The sequence below is a fragment of the Cygnus olor genome, chromosome 5 (assembly GCF_009769625.2).
Source record: "Cygnus olor isolate bCygOlo1 chromosome 5, bCygOlo1.pri.v2, whole genome shotgun sequence".
Lineage (NCBI taxonomy): Eukaryota > Metazoa > Chordata > Aves > Anseriformes > Anatidae > Cygnus > Cygnus olor.
This window is the reverse complement of record NC_049173.1, coordinates 44,256,114-44,276,148: the sequence shown is the minus strand read 5'-3', so window position 1 is coordinate 44,276,148 and position 20,035 is coordinate 44,256,114. Positions and strand designations below refer to the sequence as shown.

Genomic DNA, 20,035 nt, shown 5'->3' with positions numbered 1-20,035 from the left:
CAGGTGTTTCAAAGAGAGGCACCAGCTTTTAGTAATTTATTGAGGGAAAAAAAGGTAGAGTATTTAAGTACACACATCTCTGCCTTACAGGGCATAGGACGCACTATCTACATACAGGCTGGAAACGCGGTAGGAACAGCCCCACTCAACCTTTGACAAAGATACCGAGGTAAACATGCAATAGATGCATACAAAGGTGTATAACAGAAGCACAGAAAATAGTAATAAACACTTCTAAAGCTAAAACCCATTAAACGAAAGCAAAACAGTAAAGAACATCACATTTAACACAATAGTAATTTAACCCCTTATTGCACTTTGAACATACACATGACAGTTATCTCCCACAATTTAGTATTTCAACACTGATGCTACGCTTCTCATATAATATTGCTTGAAGCTGCAATATTACAGGCACTGATAGTGCAGTCGACTGAGTTAGAGCTGAAAATATTTACAAAGTTAAACTTCATTGCATAATACTCGAATTACCATAAATTTAAAAACATTAATGCAATACAAAATTAGAGGGTTGCGTTGTTTTTACAAACATTAATATTTTGACAATTATTAATTTGCTGTATACACAAAGATTTTGACATACCAGAAGTTATTACATCTCAATTTTCTTTTATCCAACTAACGGGTACCTTAGGTAAAAAACAGTAAAGTTTGAGCTTTAAAATGCTTTACCACAAATCAAGATGAACTTTAAAGCATATTTTGTAGCCTCCAGTTTCATTTCCTTCTACTTGGATTACTTTTTAATACTATTTTTAAATGCATATGCAGAATGTGATTGTGAATTAATGACTTTAACGCTCTGCTCAGTTATACCTCCAAAAATGTTGAAGTCTTCTAATTCCAAGATTGAACATGTCAATGAAAAATGTCAGGGCTGCAGCACATGATGCTTTAGACTTCAAGTACAAACATACTCATAATGAGGAAAAAAATAGTATATTTCATTAAAAATGCTAACAGCTGGTTCTAGTTAGCATCCTTTGCATGGATGAAATTAAGTTAGAAAGTTCCCATCCCTTGGCTTTTATATATCTAAAATACAGCATGTTTTTGAAAATTATATAATATATATATTTAGAGACCATATCAAGAACACTAATAGTAACCTAGTATTGCTTACTAGAAAATGATCACCTGAGGAAATAGCTTATTTTAATGTATAAATTGTTGAGGGAAGCTTAGGGAGTTGATGCAGAAACTACGGAGTGAAAGTTCTTTGGCCAGTTAAACACAAAGAGGACTATAATAGTTCTCATATGGTCTTGTCAAATCTTATGAAGGATGAAACTTCATTAAAAATAGAGGAAAATGCAACAGCTAATGCATACACACATTTACTCTTCTTGCATCGCAGAAGTACTTAAATAAACAACTTGCCTGATTTCCAGTGTACCTCTGGTTATCGTTTATATAAAATAAGGAAATTACCCAATGGTATTCCACTTCAGTGACCTACCACATCAATTAAAAACCTGATGGTCAGTAAAGCTAAAGAAATTGCTTCAAGTTTTCACATGGATTTTATCACAGATGACAGTAATCTCTAATTAGAGATAAAAAAAAGAATAGTGCACAGGGTACACTACTCATTTTCAAAGCATAATATTCTATCTGTAGGAGATTCACTGTATTTTTAAAAAATGAACATACAATACGAGTCCTTGTTACGCAAATCAATTAACAACAGACTGCCTTCTTTGTAAGGGTAACATTATTCTGAAGGCAAGTGAGAATCTAAAAAACGTTATTGGCTATATGGCATTCAAAAACTATGAAAAGGCAGCAGACATGGCATACTATTGGAGAAAAAGATCACAGGAGAATGAGAAAATATTTAGTGTATAAAAAAGCGAAAGGATATTGTGCAAGAGGTCATTAACAGCTTAAAGTTCATTTTGAAAGGGACTTTACCATGATTCCAACTCAAAATCAGAGAAGCACCACTACTCCTATCTTAATTTAAAATACTCTTGAAACTCAAATGAAAGGACTTTTGATGAGATTACTTCAAAGTAGCTAAAAAAAGAGATGTAATTGAGCAAAACTTTTGAATAATTAACTTAATACTTTGAAATGCAAAAACCAGTGGGCATGCACATTTATTATCCAATGACAGAGATAGTTGTGTATAACAAGAAGAAATGAAGAGATGCTGTAGCAATTTAAGGAAGATTTCAAAATACCTACATGTTGTTAAATGACCTGTGTAACTTAAATACACATCAGCTTCTTTGTCTTTAACCTTATAGTACAGTCCCAAATTTAGTGACTGCCACTTCCACAGGTCTTTATTTGCAGTATGCTGCTACATAATTAGCATCTAGCAATACAATTTGTTAATGAGAGGAAAACGTGATGAACCATAAACCAAAACCTAGATTCATTTTATTTTTAAACCACCACATTTATACAGGACACTAACTGTACTTTCTTGCCAAGACATTCAAAAGAAAAGCAATCCTGCCTATATTTTCAATTAAAAACATGCTTTATTGATAAAAAGCATATGTTTACTTTTCAGTATTTTGAAAAATGTAAGAAAATATATATATACATATATGTATCTATACACATATCCAGAATAACCTGTGTTTGGGACACAGTATAGGTGACCAAGCTGATATTAAGGTGAAAAAAGTAATTCAGAAAAGAGACCTGCATACATTAAAATTAAAGTTGTACTTAAATTTTCTTTCAATATCATAGCTTTAGTGCTAGTAATATTGTGTTACCGTGTAGGAATTTCACTACTGATCTTTTATGGCTTAATGTTATTTATACAAACACTGCAGAATTAAAACATTTTACACAGTTGAAGTTGCTCAAAATGCACCTAAAATTGAACAGTTAGCGTTTAGAATAAAATCTAGACAACTGTCAGACACTGACAACAGGCTTGATGGTAGACTGAAAATTTAACAAATAGTTTTAGTGACTATTCATATGAAAATACTGACTTCTATGCAAGAAACTTTTTATATAATTTCAAATGCAATAACATTAAGTCTCACTCTTTTATATTTAACTTTGAAAGATCACTTATAGTTGCATATTTAAGACTTACGTCAAGCTTTTAATTTTACGTATAGCCAAAATAGTAAAAAAAAAACTACTATATAACAGTAGAATGCAGAAATGTGTGCAAATGCCAAAGAATATTTTTTTTTAACAGAAGAAACTCAAGTTGAACCAGATTTTCTTTGCACCTGATTATTTTGCCTAGGTTTTCTCCAAGTTTCAATTGCATTTTAACACTCTAAACACAATAACCTAAAGACTTCAAGTTTCCTAAATTTCTTTGGTTCGTTAAGAACCAAAATGTAAATGAATCATCAATATAAAAACAATTACTGAAAATAACGTCAAACTGAAGAACTGCATCACAGTGATTTAAGACAAAGCTCTACAGCAGTTATTTGATTTTGAGAAGTAAGTTGCTGAAGTATGTAACACAATCAACATACTTCTAGGAGACTGCTAGAATGTTACAATTTGGTAACATTTCATTTAAGTCTACAGAAAAAAAACAAAACACTATTTTGATTACTTCTGCAAGAGATTACTGGCTCATAAAACCAACTTCAAACCAGGAAAGTGATTCAATAAGAAAAAAAAGATTTTAATTTGAAAACAGTTTTCCATTTTAGAAGATTACTACTTATAGCATGCCTTTGGAGGACAAGTGGGAAAAGGCAGAGAACATGCAATCCAAAAATCCAATAGCACCTTGCCAGCAGATACTCCCTGAAAAAACTGAAGTTTCCAACAATCAGTTTAGTAGCAAAAATATTCATTCTCTTTCAACTCTGAGTGTATTTCTGATGGTGAACTCCATTTTATTTTTAAAACTCTCATACGTCTTTGTTACTGGAAGCTCTAAGCAATTAAGGAGTCTGTTTCCAATCGGATAACCTACATGCAGAAATTTAATAGTCGGTTCAGGATCAAAACCAATAGGTGGTATAGAAAAAGAACCTGTTACAAAGTACAGAATATCCTCCAACGTCACTACAGACTCACCACCTGAAAAAAAAAGAATTAGATTATATCATTCATTGTTTATCACCCATAAAACATTTACTGCATGTTAAGTGTTATAGGAGAAAAAGTGAAAACAGGGAACCCCTGTTAGATGAACATGCAGTTACATGACTGAAGAATAAAAGACCGTAGCAAGAAAGATCCACTTGGGTTAGTTCTGAAAAATCTTAGGTCAATAGACAAAAAAATAATCCATACTTCTGCAAGAAGAGACACCACTTTTTTTTTTTTTTAAATCTAATATGTTCACAGCATAGCCAAAGAGAAGGGGTTAAAATATTTTTTTCTACACCACTTCGTTTTTTATTACTGCTCTTAAGTTTTTATTAAGCAGTTTTATTGTGCAGTTTCAGAAGTAATAACTGGTAAGAAAGAGGTGGGGAGTGGGAACAATTAGGAATTGACGGTTAACTCAAAATCTTTGATTTATCACAGCGAACTCTGAAAACCAAACCCTATAGATATACCAGCAATTAAATCATAGAATCATTGAATGGCCTGGGTTGAAAAGGACCTTAAAGATCACGTAGTTTCAACCCTCCTGCTCTGGGCAGGTTTGCCAACCACTAGAGCAAGCTGCCTGGAGCCACATTCAGCCTGGCCTTGAATGCCTCCAGGGATGGGGCATCCACAACCCCTCTGTGCAACTTGTGCCTCACCACCCTCTGAGTGAAAAACTCCTAATGAAAAACTCCTAATATCTAACCTAAATCTCCTCTTAGTTCAAATGCCTTGATCAGGGAATGGGGGAGGGAATTACTTACTTTCCACATCTTGCAAATAACCTATCCAAAAATCAGCACCTCCAACTTCCTTTACACTCGATGAGCAATGGATTGTAAATAGATCACAGAGAGTTTCTGCTGAAAGTCTTTCAGGTTTGTGGCAAAATATGCTAGAGAATGCAACTGGATGCATTTCCATTTTTTCTAGCACACCGAGAGTTTTCAAACCTTGCCTAAAACTAGGAGGAGAAGAGAAGAAAAAGAAAAATGACTAAGCATGCATCAGAAACTCAGTAGGTAACTAACTGAACTCCAGTTACTCTACAGGTTAATTTAAAAAAAAAATCCTCATACTCTAAATTAGTGTTTCATAGGTCTCAGAGACTCGGTCTATTCAAATTTGTCACAGATAACAGAATAAACGGTCAGTATAAATCCAAACATATTTGTTAAAGAAAACCTACCATCAAATACCTTTTTAGTGAGCAAATTAAGAATTTAGATTACAAGTAAGTTCAGAGTCCAATCAAAATATAGTCAAAAGTTGCAACTCTCTCCCCCCTAGCTGGAGTCACCAGTACATAGGAACGCCGATGCAGCATTTACATTTTAAATAGGCCAATTTATACGCGTGTGCATTATCACCATCGTAATGGTACACACACCCTAATTAGAGCTTTAAAAAACATTTTAAATTTTAGAAGTGTTGAGAATTTAAGGCTCAAATTTGAGTTTTTCTGAATTAAAACTAAAACATGAAAATTTCTATACCCTATATTTTTAGTGCAAAGGCCTTTGACTGTTATAAACTGTAGAATGACAAACTCCCCTCTTCACAGTAAGAAAAAAAAGAACACAACCAAGTAGTAGAACAGACTAGACAACAAATACTGAGGACACAAGTTAAATAGATACATAATCATTTCGGTCTTCCAGTTAAACTAACAAACTATTTAACAACCACTACTTGATCCACCGAAAGTTACAGATTGTTTCATCCAATTAAATAGAAAATAATCACGAACATGTAAAATTCAGTTTTAGCAACATATTAGTTTGTATTTTAGTATGGAAAAAGAGAGGAATGGTGAAAATTCACAAACCCAAACAAACCTTTCTAAGGGTGAAATAATTCTCTTGATTACATGATAGGTCAATAAGTCATTCACCAGCATATTCTTATCACACAAATCTGTTACAGGTCTTAAACATCCAGCAGCAGCAAGGAAATCATAGCACTCGTGTATAGTTGACTGTAGGCTAGACAGACTACTTGAATATTTTATCTGTAACAAAGATAAAAGTTAGGAATTTGTTTACTACACGCGTATATATGTACATATTTTTATGGAGGGGGAGAGGGAGAGCATTTTAATTTGAACTAAAGTTACATTTAATAAGCCCTTCTTATCTCTAAATATAGACTTGAATAAGAATTGCCCAATAAGTTTAGCTTTGTTTACCTTTTTTATTGTTTGCGCTACATCAATATCAGCAACATCTTCCAAGTTTGGCTTCACATTCTCTGGACCGTAGACAAGACAATTGAACAATATTTTGGAAAAGAAACCAGGAGATGGACCACCGTGAACTAGAGAAACTGCAATCATTTTCCCAGCTTCAAAATATAGATTCTCTTTTAGAGCTGAAAATGAAGCAAAATATATTTACTATATATCCCTAAAAATCATTTTGTGATCCTCTTAGTTTTTATAAAAAATCTCAATGTAATTCACTCTTACTTTAGAGGATGCAACCAGTGAGGTTTGCCATCTCCTGTTGCTTGAAACACTAAGACCGGTAAGACATTTAATTTTGAAGCACAAGAACTCAAAGAAGTTAGCTTTGGGTCTTTAGAGAGCATGTTATCACAGATAAATGTTCTATAAATTTAAGGAAAAGAAGTTCACTTGCAGGGAACAAAAATAAAAGAGTCCCAAGTCTAATTAAATAGACGATGTATTCTTCTCTTGTTAGTTATCAAGATTTCCAACTACACCAAATATTGCTTTATTCTAAAAAGTAAACAGCAGTGAATTGAAATGTTTAGTGTTACAACTGCCCTGCAACATTTAGAAAAGGAAAGCAAGAAAATCCACAAAAAACGTTTAGAAAAGGAAAGCAAGAAAATTCACAAAAACAATTTGACCTTCATGGCTTTGATTTTAAAATAACAATCACACTGGCCAAAGACAAAAACCTTTAAAGCTACATAGTTCTTTATTTTTGAACAAAGCATGTAAGTACCTTGAGAATCAAGGGACAAGTTCTTTGCAGAAGAGCCCTCAAACAATGATGAATTCTGAAGATGTCCCATTAGTAGCTGGAAGAAAAGGTGTTTTGATCCAGTAGAAGTATCTGTCTTTAATCTATTTTTACAGTTTGTGAACTTTACTTCAATGGTGTTTGTAGGTCTGAAGTTACGCTGCCTAAATCCTTTTAAAGCAGTATTCCAGATATTTTCTGTATTGATGTTAAGCCTTGTAGTTTTTGTATTAATTTGTTGCTTTAACTCCTTCAGTATACTGGAAACTTCCTTTCTTTGTGTTCCTAAATGCCTAAAAGAAAATTGCATCAATTTCCAGATGAAACCTATGACTCAATGAGCAATAGTTACACAGACAGTAACCAAAAATCTTTTAAGAGAAACAAAAACTCTTAAACAGTTTAGCATATTGAAGTACTGCCTAAATTATACCAGGAAAATATCTGGAGTAGATTCTTCAAGTTTTAAAATAAATTGCTACTACAGAGTTAAAGTACATCTAAGAGCTAGCATATACCTTAGCATAAAGTGAATAGTTATTTTGCCAATCCAGTTACACCAACGAGGTGCCAAACAATTCTCACACCTTCATTCTATGTTTGAACGATGTGAGACAAGTGAGAAATTGAAGAGCATACCATTTTTTTTTGCATTTGAAGAGATGTTTTGTAACCAAGTTAGAATACTCTTTCAACTATTCACTAATATACATCTTTGTCATTATAATAACAATATATATTTGAATGAGAGAAGAAAAATATTTAAATTCCCATTAAAAAAACAGCACCAGCCTAAATAAGGCCCCTTCATTTTTTTCTTTAAACTTTGCCACCAAAACTATTTTAAAATACCCTGTATACTGTAGGTAATTAATTCCCTCATTAGGGTTTTTAGCACATATTACAGGTAGAATTCACAAATTAAGTACTTACAACAAGATAAAGAATTTTGTATCCTTAGAGTGAATATTATACATTAAAACATTATCGTATTACTGATTTTAGCAAAATCACAAACTATTCCTATGGTGCAAATGCAAAAACATTGAAAATTCAGGACATGTTTAATTTGAAAAAAGCAATTAGGGGAATAAAAAAAATATTGTTTCTAAAGAATGCCTAGCCATGCTTCCTCAAGGACAAATATATGTTTCTGAGTTTTGATTCCCTTGCCATCCGACCTAAAAATTCTCAGTAGGTATCATTTTCTCCTAACCTGCCCCCCTAGCATTTAGAAACATCAGAAGACATTATAAAGTTATGACTTCAGTGTACTCATTCCAGTATCTTAGTGACTATATATAAACACACACATACATATAGCCACTATGCCTACATACAGACACACACACCACGTTCTGCAGGAAATAGGTACAAAGTCATGTGCTAAGATCTCTCTTCAATGTAAAAAAAAAATAGACAAAAATACTTTTTTCTCAGGGACCGGTTCCTGTTTGACATCAGTGGAGATAAGGACATTGTCATTCTGTTGGATGGTGGAAGTTCTAGGCGTGAGCAGGGTGATAAGTTGTTCTGGCATATTATCTTTGGTGATCTATAAGCAAAAAAATATTTTAAGAGCAGCTTAACATTTTTTTTTGAAGGTAGCAATATACTTTCTCCACTGTTTCAGTACCAAAACTCATTTGTATGTTTATTCAAATTAAGTCCATCAGTGTGTGGATTACAATTTCAGAAAGAGTCAGCATTTTATTATGAAGTGGTTTTAGGATCTCTTTTGTTGCATCCTATCTATGAGATGGAAGTCCTGACTAATATGATATTTAAATTAAAAATACTGATTTCTACAGACTTGATAAGCTTTTATTACTGCACAAAAAAAAACACAATTTATACGAAAACATTGGTAAACTAGATTTCGAGCACACTTAACATGCACAAATACAGATAAGGAACCTTAGCTTTAAGTTTTGCCATTTGTACACTTAACATTACATCTAAATGGTAAATATTCCCTTTACAAGGAGCTTATTTTGTCAACCTAAAAACTGGCTTGCATGCCACCCAATATGAACAACTATAGCAAATTTACAGTGTTCATACCTTATTTGGATAACTGCAATCACTAAACTTTTTGGTCAGACTTAACTCAATTTGCAATTTAATATGTCTCTCCTACACAATAATCCATCACCTCCTCATAATTAAATACTATTTTATATTATAATCTGTTTTCTTCTACAAAATTACACACTGGAGAAGAAAGCTGTGTTGAGATCCAGGTGACTGCCGAGGGTACTTTGGAGATGGCTCTTCCAGCAAACAAGTTGTCCCATCTGTCTTTTCAGAGGTAGCCAAAGAACGCTTTTTCTGTTTGCTGTATTTCCCTGCATTGTGAAATGATATCAACTTAATGAATTTGCTAGCTGTAAAATATATACTTTTAAGGTTTACCATCTGAAGAAGTCACCATCACATTTTTAACATTACCTGATTTTGCAAAGATACTTCTGCATTCCACGCACTCCCAGTTTTGCTCCCATGATTTCATAGACGAACAGGCCAAGTGAGTTCCACGGGAACCACAAGATTGACAACGCTTTATTTCCCACTTACTAAAATTAAAAACTTATTTAGAATTACACAGAAGAATGAAACTGATTAAAACTAGGAGCATTCAACAGTAAACTTAATCCAGACACTAAAATAACAAAGCATAATTTGTCGATCTGGTAAGACTATATAAGGGGAACTTTCTTCAGACAAGGTGTACTCACAATTCATGGATACAACAAACAAAAAAAAACTACCCATGTTCTAGCACCTTGTATTAAATGAGTATGAGTGAGTATGGCTCTTTTGCCTTGCCTTGAAGTCAATAGCTTAAAGCCAGTAGCCAGTATTTTGTCCTCATGTTGCTAGCCAGCAATGTCTTTCGTTTTTTTTTTTTTTTTTTTTTTTAAGAGGAAACCACTGTTCAGCTTTCCAAAATGTTGAATTCTTGAAAGTAGCATATCTGATTGTTTTTACACATTCTAAATAATACTCTTCATTAATGATAGTGTTTAAATATCTGCTAGAATTTTGTCTAGATTTATTCAGATTTGCTTAAATATACTATAACAGAACATGACTGATATGAGTTAAAACACCGGGAGCCAAAAGATACAACTGTTAAAGGCTAAGTCAATTAGTACGTACACCAAGAATGAACTCAGCAATGCTTGGCCAAACCTGCACAGCACGTAGTTAACACCTACAGGGAAAAACCTACCACATGAACAGATCTTCAAAGTAGAAGCTCTGCCTGACAGCTTTGAGTACTCATTACAATAAAACATACATTTCAGAAACTCACAAATAAAGCAATGAAAAGCAATACAGAAAATGAACTTGATCAAAAATTAAGCAAATGGTAGAGCAGAATAAAGCCTTTTGTAAGATCACTCAAGCCTCTCCAAGCTATCAGCAATATTCTAGCTGCCATTCACATCCAACGGGATGGCTCACAGCCTTGCCTCATTAAGTGTTTAGGACTACCCCTTCCACCCCCAAGTGATCTTCCTGGAAAAAACATCATACCTGTCAGGTTCATTATAGTCTCTTCCTTCTTTGCAGAGACATCTTCTAATGTCACAGTGTTGATAACATTGCAGCAGGTCTTGATATGCATTCTCTTCAAGTTCCCAAGACGCATCCCTATAAACAAGGCAGCTGGTCTGCTACTATAACTGTATTTCTGATCATGTAACATTCTAGCAACAACTAAACAACCCCAGGAGGTAAAGAAGAAAACCTAGGGTGAAGTAATTATCTTGCAACACAGAAATTAAACATAACTACCTACAAAAGTGACCTCTTAAGCAAATCTATAAGGGTTCACTTGATTTGTATTACACTGGGTATCAAAGTAGGTTTGTATAAAACTGACTATTTACAAAGTTACTTACTTTTCTGGAATGTGTATGCCCATTCTCAACATTTCTTCCTGAAATTTGTCCTTGTTATTACATACTGTGCACCTAAAGAAAAATATCCCAGCACTCAAAGCTTGATACTGTGTCAAGGAAAAAAAAGGGGAAAAAAGAAAAAACAGAAAACCAAAACAATTATTGAATTACTAGCATCCTTAGAATGACAATACAGGTCTTAATATCTATAGCCATAAAATTCATGGACACCATCCTGGTGTGGATGTTAAGTCTGATGACAATCATGATGCCACTTGACCTTGATGCAAATGATATTTTTTCTTCCTTTAGAAGACAAGTGTCTCTAACACTCTCAACAGTTCAGATGCAAGAATCAGGATCATAAATGAAAGAATAATCCTTCTTTTCAGTCAGATTCGCCAGCTTTAGGATGAGTTTACAAAAAGAACCTCATAACTTTTTCCAACTATGGACTTAGGCAAGGGGAATTGATTATTGACAAATGACATTTTTAGCATTCAGATTCTGCACACAATGGTAGCACACAAGAAGGCAGCTACCTAGGTGGAACTTTATTTCTTAAAAAGAACCAAAGCCTGGAAGTGTGTCAGACATGCAGAAACAGCAGGGAAAAAAAGTTTAATAACATAAAAAATTCCTTCTTGTAAGACACTAGTGTCCTAAACACAATTTTAATATTGTCCTTCAAATCACAGAATCATTAAGGTTGGAAAAGACCTCCAAGATCATCTGGTCCAACCATCCCCCCACCACCACTATTACCCACTAAACCATGTCCTTAAGCACCAGGTCCAACCTTTCTGTAAACACTCCCAGGGACGGTGACTCCACCACCTCTGGGCAACCCGTTCCAATGCCTGACTGCTCTTTCTTTGAAGAAAGAACCTGAACCTCTCCTGGCACAACTTGAGGCCATTCCCTTTAGTCCTATCGCTGGTTATGTGTGAGAAAAGGCCAACTCCCAGCTCCCCACACCTTCCTTTCAGGTAGTTGCAGAGAACAGTAAGGTCTCCCCTGAGCCTCCTCTTCTCCAGGTTAAACCCCAGTTCCTTCAACTGCTCCTCACAGGACTTGCGTTCCAGGCCCTTCACCAACTTCGTAGCCCTTCTCTGGACATGCTCCAGGGCCTCAATAACTTTCTTGAAATCTAATGTATTTCCATGTGATATTATCCTCAAGTAATTCTACATAATTTTAAGCAATTGCCCCATGTTTTTTAAAATGGAAATGTGATCTCCATGGAAAAAAAAGAAATGGAGAACCTGTCTTACCTGCAAGCATTCTCGATGAAACCAAGCATTTTTACAACAAGGACTTTTCAATACACTGTACAGTGGAAGATGTTCAACCAAATCCAGGCATATCGTACACTGTGAAGGCCCTCTAGATTCTTTATCCGGAAAGATTTGAACTGGTTTATGCTCCCAACAGTAAGATCTACAAATAACAACGTAAGGTTCCCTTATGAAAACAATGTTTTAAGAACCTTCCTCACAAAAAATGAAGATAGCAAAAGGAATTTCCTATGATACCTTTGACTAAACACTTTGAAACAAGCTAAAAGAGGCAGGAGTAAACAAATCATGTATCTAACAGGGCAGTTCAATAGAACAATAGTAAGGAAGAAGCACATTGCCAACTGATACTTGGTAAATTATGTGGATAATATATCCCCCTTTCTGTCAATATTTCTTTTGGTCCAAATTACGTTTCCTGTCATCAGAACCTTGGTTTCTTCCTATATTTCAATGTTACCATGACATTAATGGATCAATTTTCAGTTTGTACAATGGTTCTACAAAGTCTAGGTAGCATGGTGAATTCTAAAGTTTACCCCATTTGCAAAGTAAGACAGGATGTGCAGCTGTAGAACAAATTTTTCTGGAAATGCATTATTTTTACATGTGCTTGACTTCATGTTAAACCATGAGTTGTTCATTTAAAAGTTAAATGCACCCACCCTGCAAACTCAACTCACGGTAAGCAGAATGAAAACATTATCAAAACATACTCAAAAGTATTTTGAGTACAGCCAGAATGCTGGAAAGACTATTGTAAAGGAGCATAAAACCATTATATTTGATACTAAACCCATTTCTCCTGCAGTCCACCTCTAATAAGCAGATCTAGAAGTCTTGTGTTTTGAAACACAATGGAACGGGATACGGCGTATTTTGACTGCTCACAGACAAGCAGGACAAACCAAGGGAAGGAATGCGAGGCTTTTTACTTGCCATTTCCACAAATGCACAGGAGGTAGACAAAGAAAATAAAACCAAATGCCAACCATTCTCCTTCTTTAAAAGTACATAACTAGTACATATAAAGTAAATTTTCAGCAATGTAAATTTTGTCTTTGTGTTTTCCACAAATCAGACTTTTTTTTTCCCCTTCAGATAATCCAGATGTCATTAATCTAACAGCCTCTCCAGTGGCCACAATGAAAAAACCAATTATCTCCTGCACAAATAGAACTGAAATGAGAAAACACACAATAAAATCACCAAACTTACCTGAAGTCTTCCATGAACTGGAAAATACATTCTTTTCGTAGCCCACAAGGAAAATGGTAACTTCGCTTGCATTTGGGAGCTACACATCCAATTGAAGCACCCTTTTTCTTACAGATGTTACATTTCTGGGAAGAATATGTTTTTAAAATAAAAGAATAGTAACATCTAAAGTACGAATGACTATTTATTTGTGTTTTGTGCATATTTCAAAGAGAAGATATATACTTATTTTATAGAATTTGATTACATATTGTTTTTATATGCATGTTGACAGTTACCTCTAAGCTGAGATACAAATTATCAGTATTTATAGTTTAGTTGCATCTTTAAAATTACAGCACATCAGCTTGAGGCTCAGCATAATGCCATGAGGCATTATGCATGTATGATTTGCTCTCATTAATTAATCTGCAACACACAGAGGAAATAACAACAGAAAAATTCTACAAGTTTTATTACGGCTTTGGGCTTCTACGAACCCACTGTACTCGTTACTGATATGTAAAATTCAGATTCTTGAATGGGCTTAACACATTGCCAATTGGAGAATAAAACAAACCCCACAAATGACACTATGTGTGCTTAATGAAGAGTTACTCTTTTTTCCTTGTAAAGACCAAGTACTTCATTCTTACCAGTTTTGCAGCTCTGTTAACTTCTTTCCTAATATCTGTGATCAAAAACCCATCCACACCTTCATCTTCTTCTCCCCTCTGCCAAATACCACTTGACATCAACTATGAAAACAAAAAGTATTAAAAGATTCATCTACCTAAAGATTTAAAATTACCTACACTGCATTTGTCAAGTAGAAGACAGACATTTAATCTAAAAAAGCTTGTATAAACATTTTAAGTAAAGCAGAATAGCCTCCTTCTGGCCCCAAATACATTGACATTAAAAACACTGAAATCTGCCATGAATAATTTACATTTCCAGGCACTTGATGGTATTCTAGACTGATGATATGGCAAATGGCCAGGTAATCTAACCCTGTTTATAGATGCACATAATGATTAGAAAATGATCCAAGGCATCTACGCACTTAGATGATATTCATCAGATATGGGACAACAGGGAACAGTAATCAGTAATATGAAAATAGTTTCATAACATCAAAGTTTTACATAATACTGTAAAGCTCAAGATGGAGTATTTTATCTTCCTTTTCAAAATATAGGGACTACTCAGATAATTGTCAAACAATTACTTTCATCAAATAAAGCTTCAGAGGAAATAAAATTAAATTAGTTTAGTTAATGTGAATGACAATTGTGCTGGGGAGATAATGAAGCACAGTAGGAAGTATCCGTACTGAAGTGCAACCTAAGAGCAAAAGTAATTCACTTTAGAGGAGAATTGGATAAAAACAGATTCCAGTAACTTGGCAAGTCACAAGAGCTTGATAATAATTTAGAGTAAACAATTGCCTAGTAAAGCAGTTATATCACAGAGTTCAAATAACTAAAGAGTTTCATAACTTGATACCTCTTATATTCCTTCCAATCTCATTTTATAGTTCTCTCAGAAGCAAAATTGCAATATAGTACCATTTTCTAATCACAGGATTTTGTCAATACTTTTAGTCTAATACACGTGATATTTTATACCAAAACCGATTAAGAATATTTTTCCAAGTGTGGGATATTTGGCAATGAAATAAGATGCACAGCTAATTGTTGTTTTTTTTCCTAGAATTCTTTTGTTATATAGTACTCACAATGTTTTAATAAAATCATGTTCATTTGTTTTTAAAGAGGTGGGAACCAAAGCCTAAAAGATAACTGTAGGAAGTTTCTTAGAACAAAACCTCAAATTAGTAATTTATAGAATATTTTAACATCTTCATAATACTCAAGTGTTGCAAGCATTCACTTTCCTAGTTGTTCTGCTCCATCAAGAAAAGATGTTTTCTACCTTTTCATTTGGCCTTATGTGTGACTAACAAGATTATCACAAACAGACCTAAAATTCCTTTCAGCTGCTTAAAACTACTTTAAGAAAGAAATATCTTTACATAACCCCAGAAAACCTCCACCACTCTGCTTTATCTTTTAAGGATTTAATATCCAACCTATTAAGTCATCTGCAAAAATCCAAGGTTTAGAGTTTGGAAGGTAGTATAAGTAGAACATGCATTTTGGAAAATTACAAGTGTGATAAATATCACACTGCCGCAACTTGTGGCCATTTCCCCTCACCTTAAACCATAAAGGTTTGTTGGGATTTATTTAATCTGCTGCACCTAACAGGTATACAAGCCTTCAAGGCTACAAGTTTACGCTGACAGTTCAAGCTTTATAATGAAATATTTGGATGAGTTATGGCTATTTAATATTGTTTGCGTTTACTGTTTTGCAGGTAAAAACAAATGAGCTTCAAGATCAGTATCACATACTTACCAAACAGTAATAATGAACAGTGAGATTGTATTCCACATAGGTCTTTTTTTCTCCATACTTTTCAGGGCAGTTGTCTGTCCATCCACAGAGAACACAGGCTGAAAAACAGATCATGGTTAGGATCAGTGAGCATACTGGAATTACTGTGGATCAGCTGTAAAGCAGTAACTCTTATCTCTTTTAATCGCATGCATCCTGAAGTAGATTACATGATAAAGGACAGTAGATACTGAAGGGGAAATTCAAATTGTCGCTTCTCAGCGATGGTAATTCATGACCCAAGGAATGATCTGGCATGGAGGAGAAGAAGGCCTGACTGCAGAAAGGGTTAAACTGGCTGGGAGCAGTAAAGTCAGAGACAGAACGACTCCCTGTAAGGGAGTGAAGTTTCCTTGGTGATGAGATAAGGAATATCCACAGCATTGTCTTGTGGCAATCCTGGAATGCAAATACTAAGGGGCCACCTTAGGGCAGCAGGATTGGTGCTGGGAGATGAACTTAACACCCAGCTAGATTGCCTGATACTGAAGCTCACATGATTGATGCTGGGACAAGTGTATATAGTGACACATCTTTGCAGACTCCCTGTAGAACTGATTACAGCATTAGGACTTGTCCAACACACTGTTCTTTTTTTTTTTTTTATATATATATATATTTAAGCACAGATATGTTTAATTCAAGGGATTCAATAAAAATAACCCAACTCTCTTTGAGAAACGTTGAATTCCACAGTAAATAAAGGAGTGGATACTGTTTATTTATTTTCTAGTTCCCCAGCATGAAAACACTTCACATGTTCCACCTGCCTGCTGATTCAGAAGAGAGCTATCACCCAAACAAACTCACAAGCTGATTTTGCTCCCAACTAAAACGTTCTTCCCAACATACCTGCAGATAATTATTAAACAGTCAAGAATGTCTAAATACGTGAAATATATGACATAAATTTTTTTAGTATAATATACAAAGATGTCACCACCTTAGAATCCACGAAGCAGCTTAACTGTTTATTTGTATACCTACGTGATAATATTTATGAAGAACATTACTGGTATCATGACTATCAAGTCACATACTAATGGTACCTTTAAAAATATACACTAGTTTCAAAACATTCTAGGTCTTGAGACTAATATTATTGTCAGCTAAAACCTTGGGGGATTTCCCCATTTCTGGGGTTCCCAACCTACCAACACACTTGGACATACATAGACATGGAGTTTCTTCCCTTCAATTCTTAATAGATATACAAAAGTACATTTTAGATACTCTAACATCAAGAACAGTCATAGTAGAGAGGAGAAAGAGGTACTGCTTCAGCCTAAAAAGGTTTCTTGAATGATACATCTTGAACAGCTGGATGAGGTGTGACAGCTGAACTTTCAAGGTTACTTTCTTAAAACATCTGCAGAAAAGACTGTAAGTATTCTGATTACAGCAAACACAAAACCAAGGAAGTTTACAAGTTATTTCTTTTTCATTCTGAGACAAGCGGTTCCAACACAACTTGATTACTGAAAATCCACCTGCTCTTTCAGGCCAAATAAAGTAATTTATAATTGGTATTAGATATGCAGATTTAGGACTTACATAGCTATTTGATAAAAACCTTACTTACGTGGACTTTGAATGTCAAAATTGCTTTCACTCATTCTATTGAGTTCTTCTAGCAGCCTATCATGAAAAGGAGATGAAGAATTAAATACATCTAGTGCATTAAGAATGTCCACTATGTACTGTTTTTACAGTGCACTTTAAATTCAGAAAAATCCTCAAACTCAGTAAAGTTTTTAAAATAGGAACAAGAACAAAAGAACTAATATTAGAATTCAACTGTTATTGCAAGAGATAGGAGTTCAAAAAGCAGAATGCAAATATTAAGAATACACCCACACTAATGGAATGTACTACGTGTTGGTTATTTATTTCCTCAAAATATTAACAATATGCTTTATTTTCTCTTTGGAAAATTAGCTGCTACATCGGATTTCTATGTGTAGGCCTATGCATAAAGCATTTGTAGTTATTTTCAACATCAAAAAAAAACATAGATACATAGGGAATTAGCCTTCACTGTGTGCTTACTTCCTTGACAACTTTGGGAAAAAAAAAAGGAAAAAAGATAACGCACGCTTCTTCAAGGCTGTCCTAAGATGATTATTCTTTCTCTAGTGTGAAGTAAAACAACCCTTTTAGGTACAAACCTGTAGATCTTTGGCCTGCCTCCTCTCAGGAGCTGAAGGACACCTTACACAAGGTCTGGAAGACAAGCATCCTGGGATCACTGCCTGCAAGTGCATGCTTGACCTCACAGGTAGATGAACAATTCCCTTAATACCTGCCCAAGTGCACTGGGAGGCAGCCAATCGCACCTCCAAAGGGGAAGTCTGATAGACTCTGAGCTATTGGAGCTTTGCTATCTACCGTTCAGTTTAGATGACTGCCAGATACAGCTCCAAGAACAATCCTCAAGCAGCAGCAAGAATTTGTAAATAGAGTCCTGCAGCCATTCGGTTGGAGTTTTAGGAGAAGGGTTGTAACAAGGAGTGAAAAAGATGAAAAGGGAGCCGAAGAAACTCTTGGGTGTAAAACAACTGTTCTATAGTACTGTACTTAGTAACAGGCAAATGGAATACTGTGACATGAAACGTTTGCCAGAAAGCAATCTAAAATGAAAATACGCAAAGCTACAACCAGTCTAGGTTGTGGCAGTGTACACAACAGTCAGGTGAAATTATGGTTGCAGTTTTCCCAGAAACAAACTTCCTCCTTTCTAAACTATAAAAAATAAAGATTAGGGACGGGGGGATGGGGATGGACGGGATGGTCACAAAACCCACAGCTTATACTTTTGCCTTTCTCTTAGGGTTTCCCAGGAATGGCCACTGCCAGTTTCACAATCCTGGATCTACCACAGCCTAGTGCAATAAATAAACTCCACATAAAGCCACCCAAAACCAGTTTTTCACGTTATTATGTTGCAAAGAGGAGCATAGGAGCATATTTCTCCTCCATAGAAGGAGAAAACACGTTTGGCTGGAAACAAGAAAAGCATCCCCTCCCTTCCCTTCCCCCGGCTCCAGCAAAACAAACAAACACTCGCTACTCACACCCGCGGATTCCTCCCGCTTCCTCGCAGTCTCTCAGGGAAGCCCACACGAGAGCCCAAATTTGCAAGTCAAAGGATACGCGAAGGCAGGCGCAGGGGCTCCATGCACAGGCCCTACCCACCAGCTCTGCAGGGACAAAGCGATCCCGTGTTAGCCTATTTGCAAGACAAGCACACATTATCACCCAGTGCTTGTAAAACCAGGGCGTAAACAGAATTTATCTCTTTGCCTAAACGGGCTAAAGCGTCCTCGCAGCGATAGCAGTTCTGTTAAGCTCTAGAACTCTTCACTGCCCCGGGACGTCGGGTGTTTTTAACTTTTGTTTGTTTTAATTAGGGGGACGGGGTAACAGGCAGAATTTCGGGTACCCCTTCTCCCCAGGGCACAAACCGGGGCTGCCCGGCCCCGCCGGCTGCGGCCCCTCAGCCCGTGCCGTTTGCGACCGGGGGTCGCCTCCCCTCACCCTCCGAGCCCCCCGTGCCGGGCCAGCTTCCCCGCGGCTCGCCCAGCCCGAGCCCGCTCCCTCAGTCCCGCGGCCAAGCGCCCGCACCGGGGCGGCCTCACGGCCCCGCCTCGCCTCCCCCGGGGGGAAGCGCCCGCTCGGCGCGGCCCCGCCGCCCCCCCTCAGGCCGCCTCTCGCCCCTCGGCAGGCGGCGGGGCCAAGCCCGGGCCCGCCGCCGCCGCCACTCACCCGCCGCCGCCGAGAGCCGGAGCCGCCCCCGCTAACTGACAGACAATTCAAACCCCAACATCCGCCGGCGTCGCGGAAGCCTGGTGCCCGCCCCCTGCTCCGCCCAGCGCCGCGCCCGCCGTCCGCGGTGTCGGGCGGGGGGCCGCTGTCGCGAGCCCCCGGGCTGGGGGCGTCAGGAGCTAGGGGGCTTGTGTGGGGACTCGGGGGGAAAGGGGCCCCGTCAGGCAGAAACGGCCCCTACAATGGCGCCTTTTTTTTTTTTTTTGAGCTATCCCGCTTGCAAGGCCACAGTCTTGACCTGTTTTGCCTCTGGTCAAGGCCACAGTCGTGATAACAATGTTTGCTAT

At 36.5% G+C, this 20,035-nt stretch overlaps 1 protein-coding gene across 6 annotated transcripts; it reads right to left on the bottom strand.

Annotated features, from left to right (window-relative positions):
• Positions 1 to 6: 6 nt before the first annotated feature.
• On the bottom strand, positions 7 to 19,805 carry G2E3 (G2/M-phase specific E3 ubiquitin protein ligase). 6 transcript variants are annotated; one of them, XM_040558230.1, is made up of 18 exons: positions 19,689 to 19,785; positions 18,998 to 19,123; positions 18,092 to 18,146; positions 17,506 to 17,561; positions 15,885 to 15,982; positions 14,118 to 14,219; positions 13,483 to 13,607; positions 12,241 to 12,406; positions 10,967 to 11,073; positions 10,599 to 10,715; positions 9,507 to 9,631; positions 9,271 to 9,403; positions 8,485 to 8,610; positions 7,038 to 7,348; positions 6,254 to 6,435; positions 5,904 to 6,076; positions 4,830 to 5,029; positions 7 to 4,047 (listed from the first exon to the last, which is right to left on the bottom strand). In XM_040558230.1, exons 4-18 carry the CDS (start codon positions 17,537 to 17,539, stop codon positions 3,815 to 3,817), a joined length of 2,232 nt encoding a protein of 743 aa, XP_040414164.1. In that variant the 5' UTR covers positions 17,540 to 17,561; positions 18,092 to 18,146; positions 18,998 to 19,123; positions 19,689 to 19,785; the 3' UTR covers positions 7 to 3,814. The 6 variants fall into 6 exon arrangements, with proteins under 6 accessions (XP_040414164.1, XP_040414168.1, XP_040414166.1 ...); XM_040558234.1 differs by having other exon boundaries at positions 18,998 to 19,152; positions 19,689 to 19,777; XM_040558232.1 differs by lacking the exon at positions 18,092 to 18,146 and having other exon boundaries at positions 19,689 to 19,805.
• Between the last annotated feature and the right edge of the window lie 230 nt (positions 19,806 to 20,035).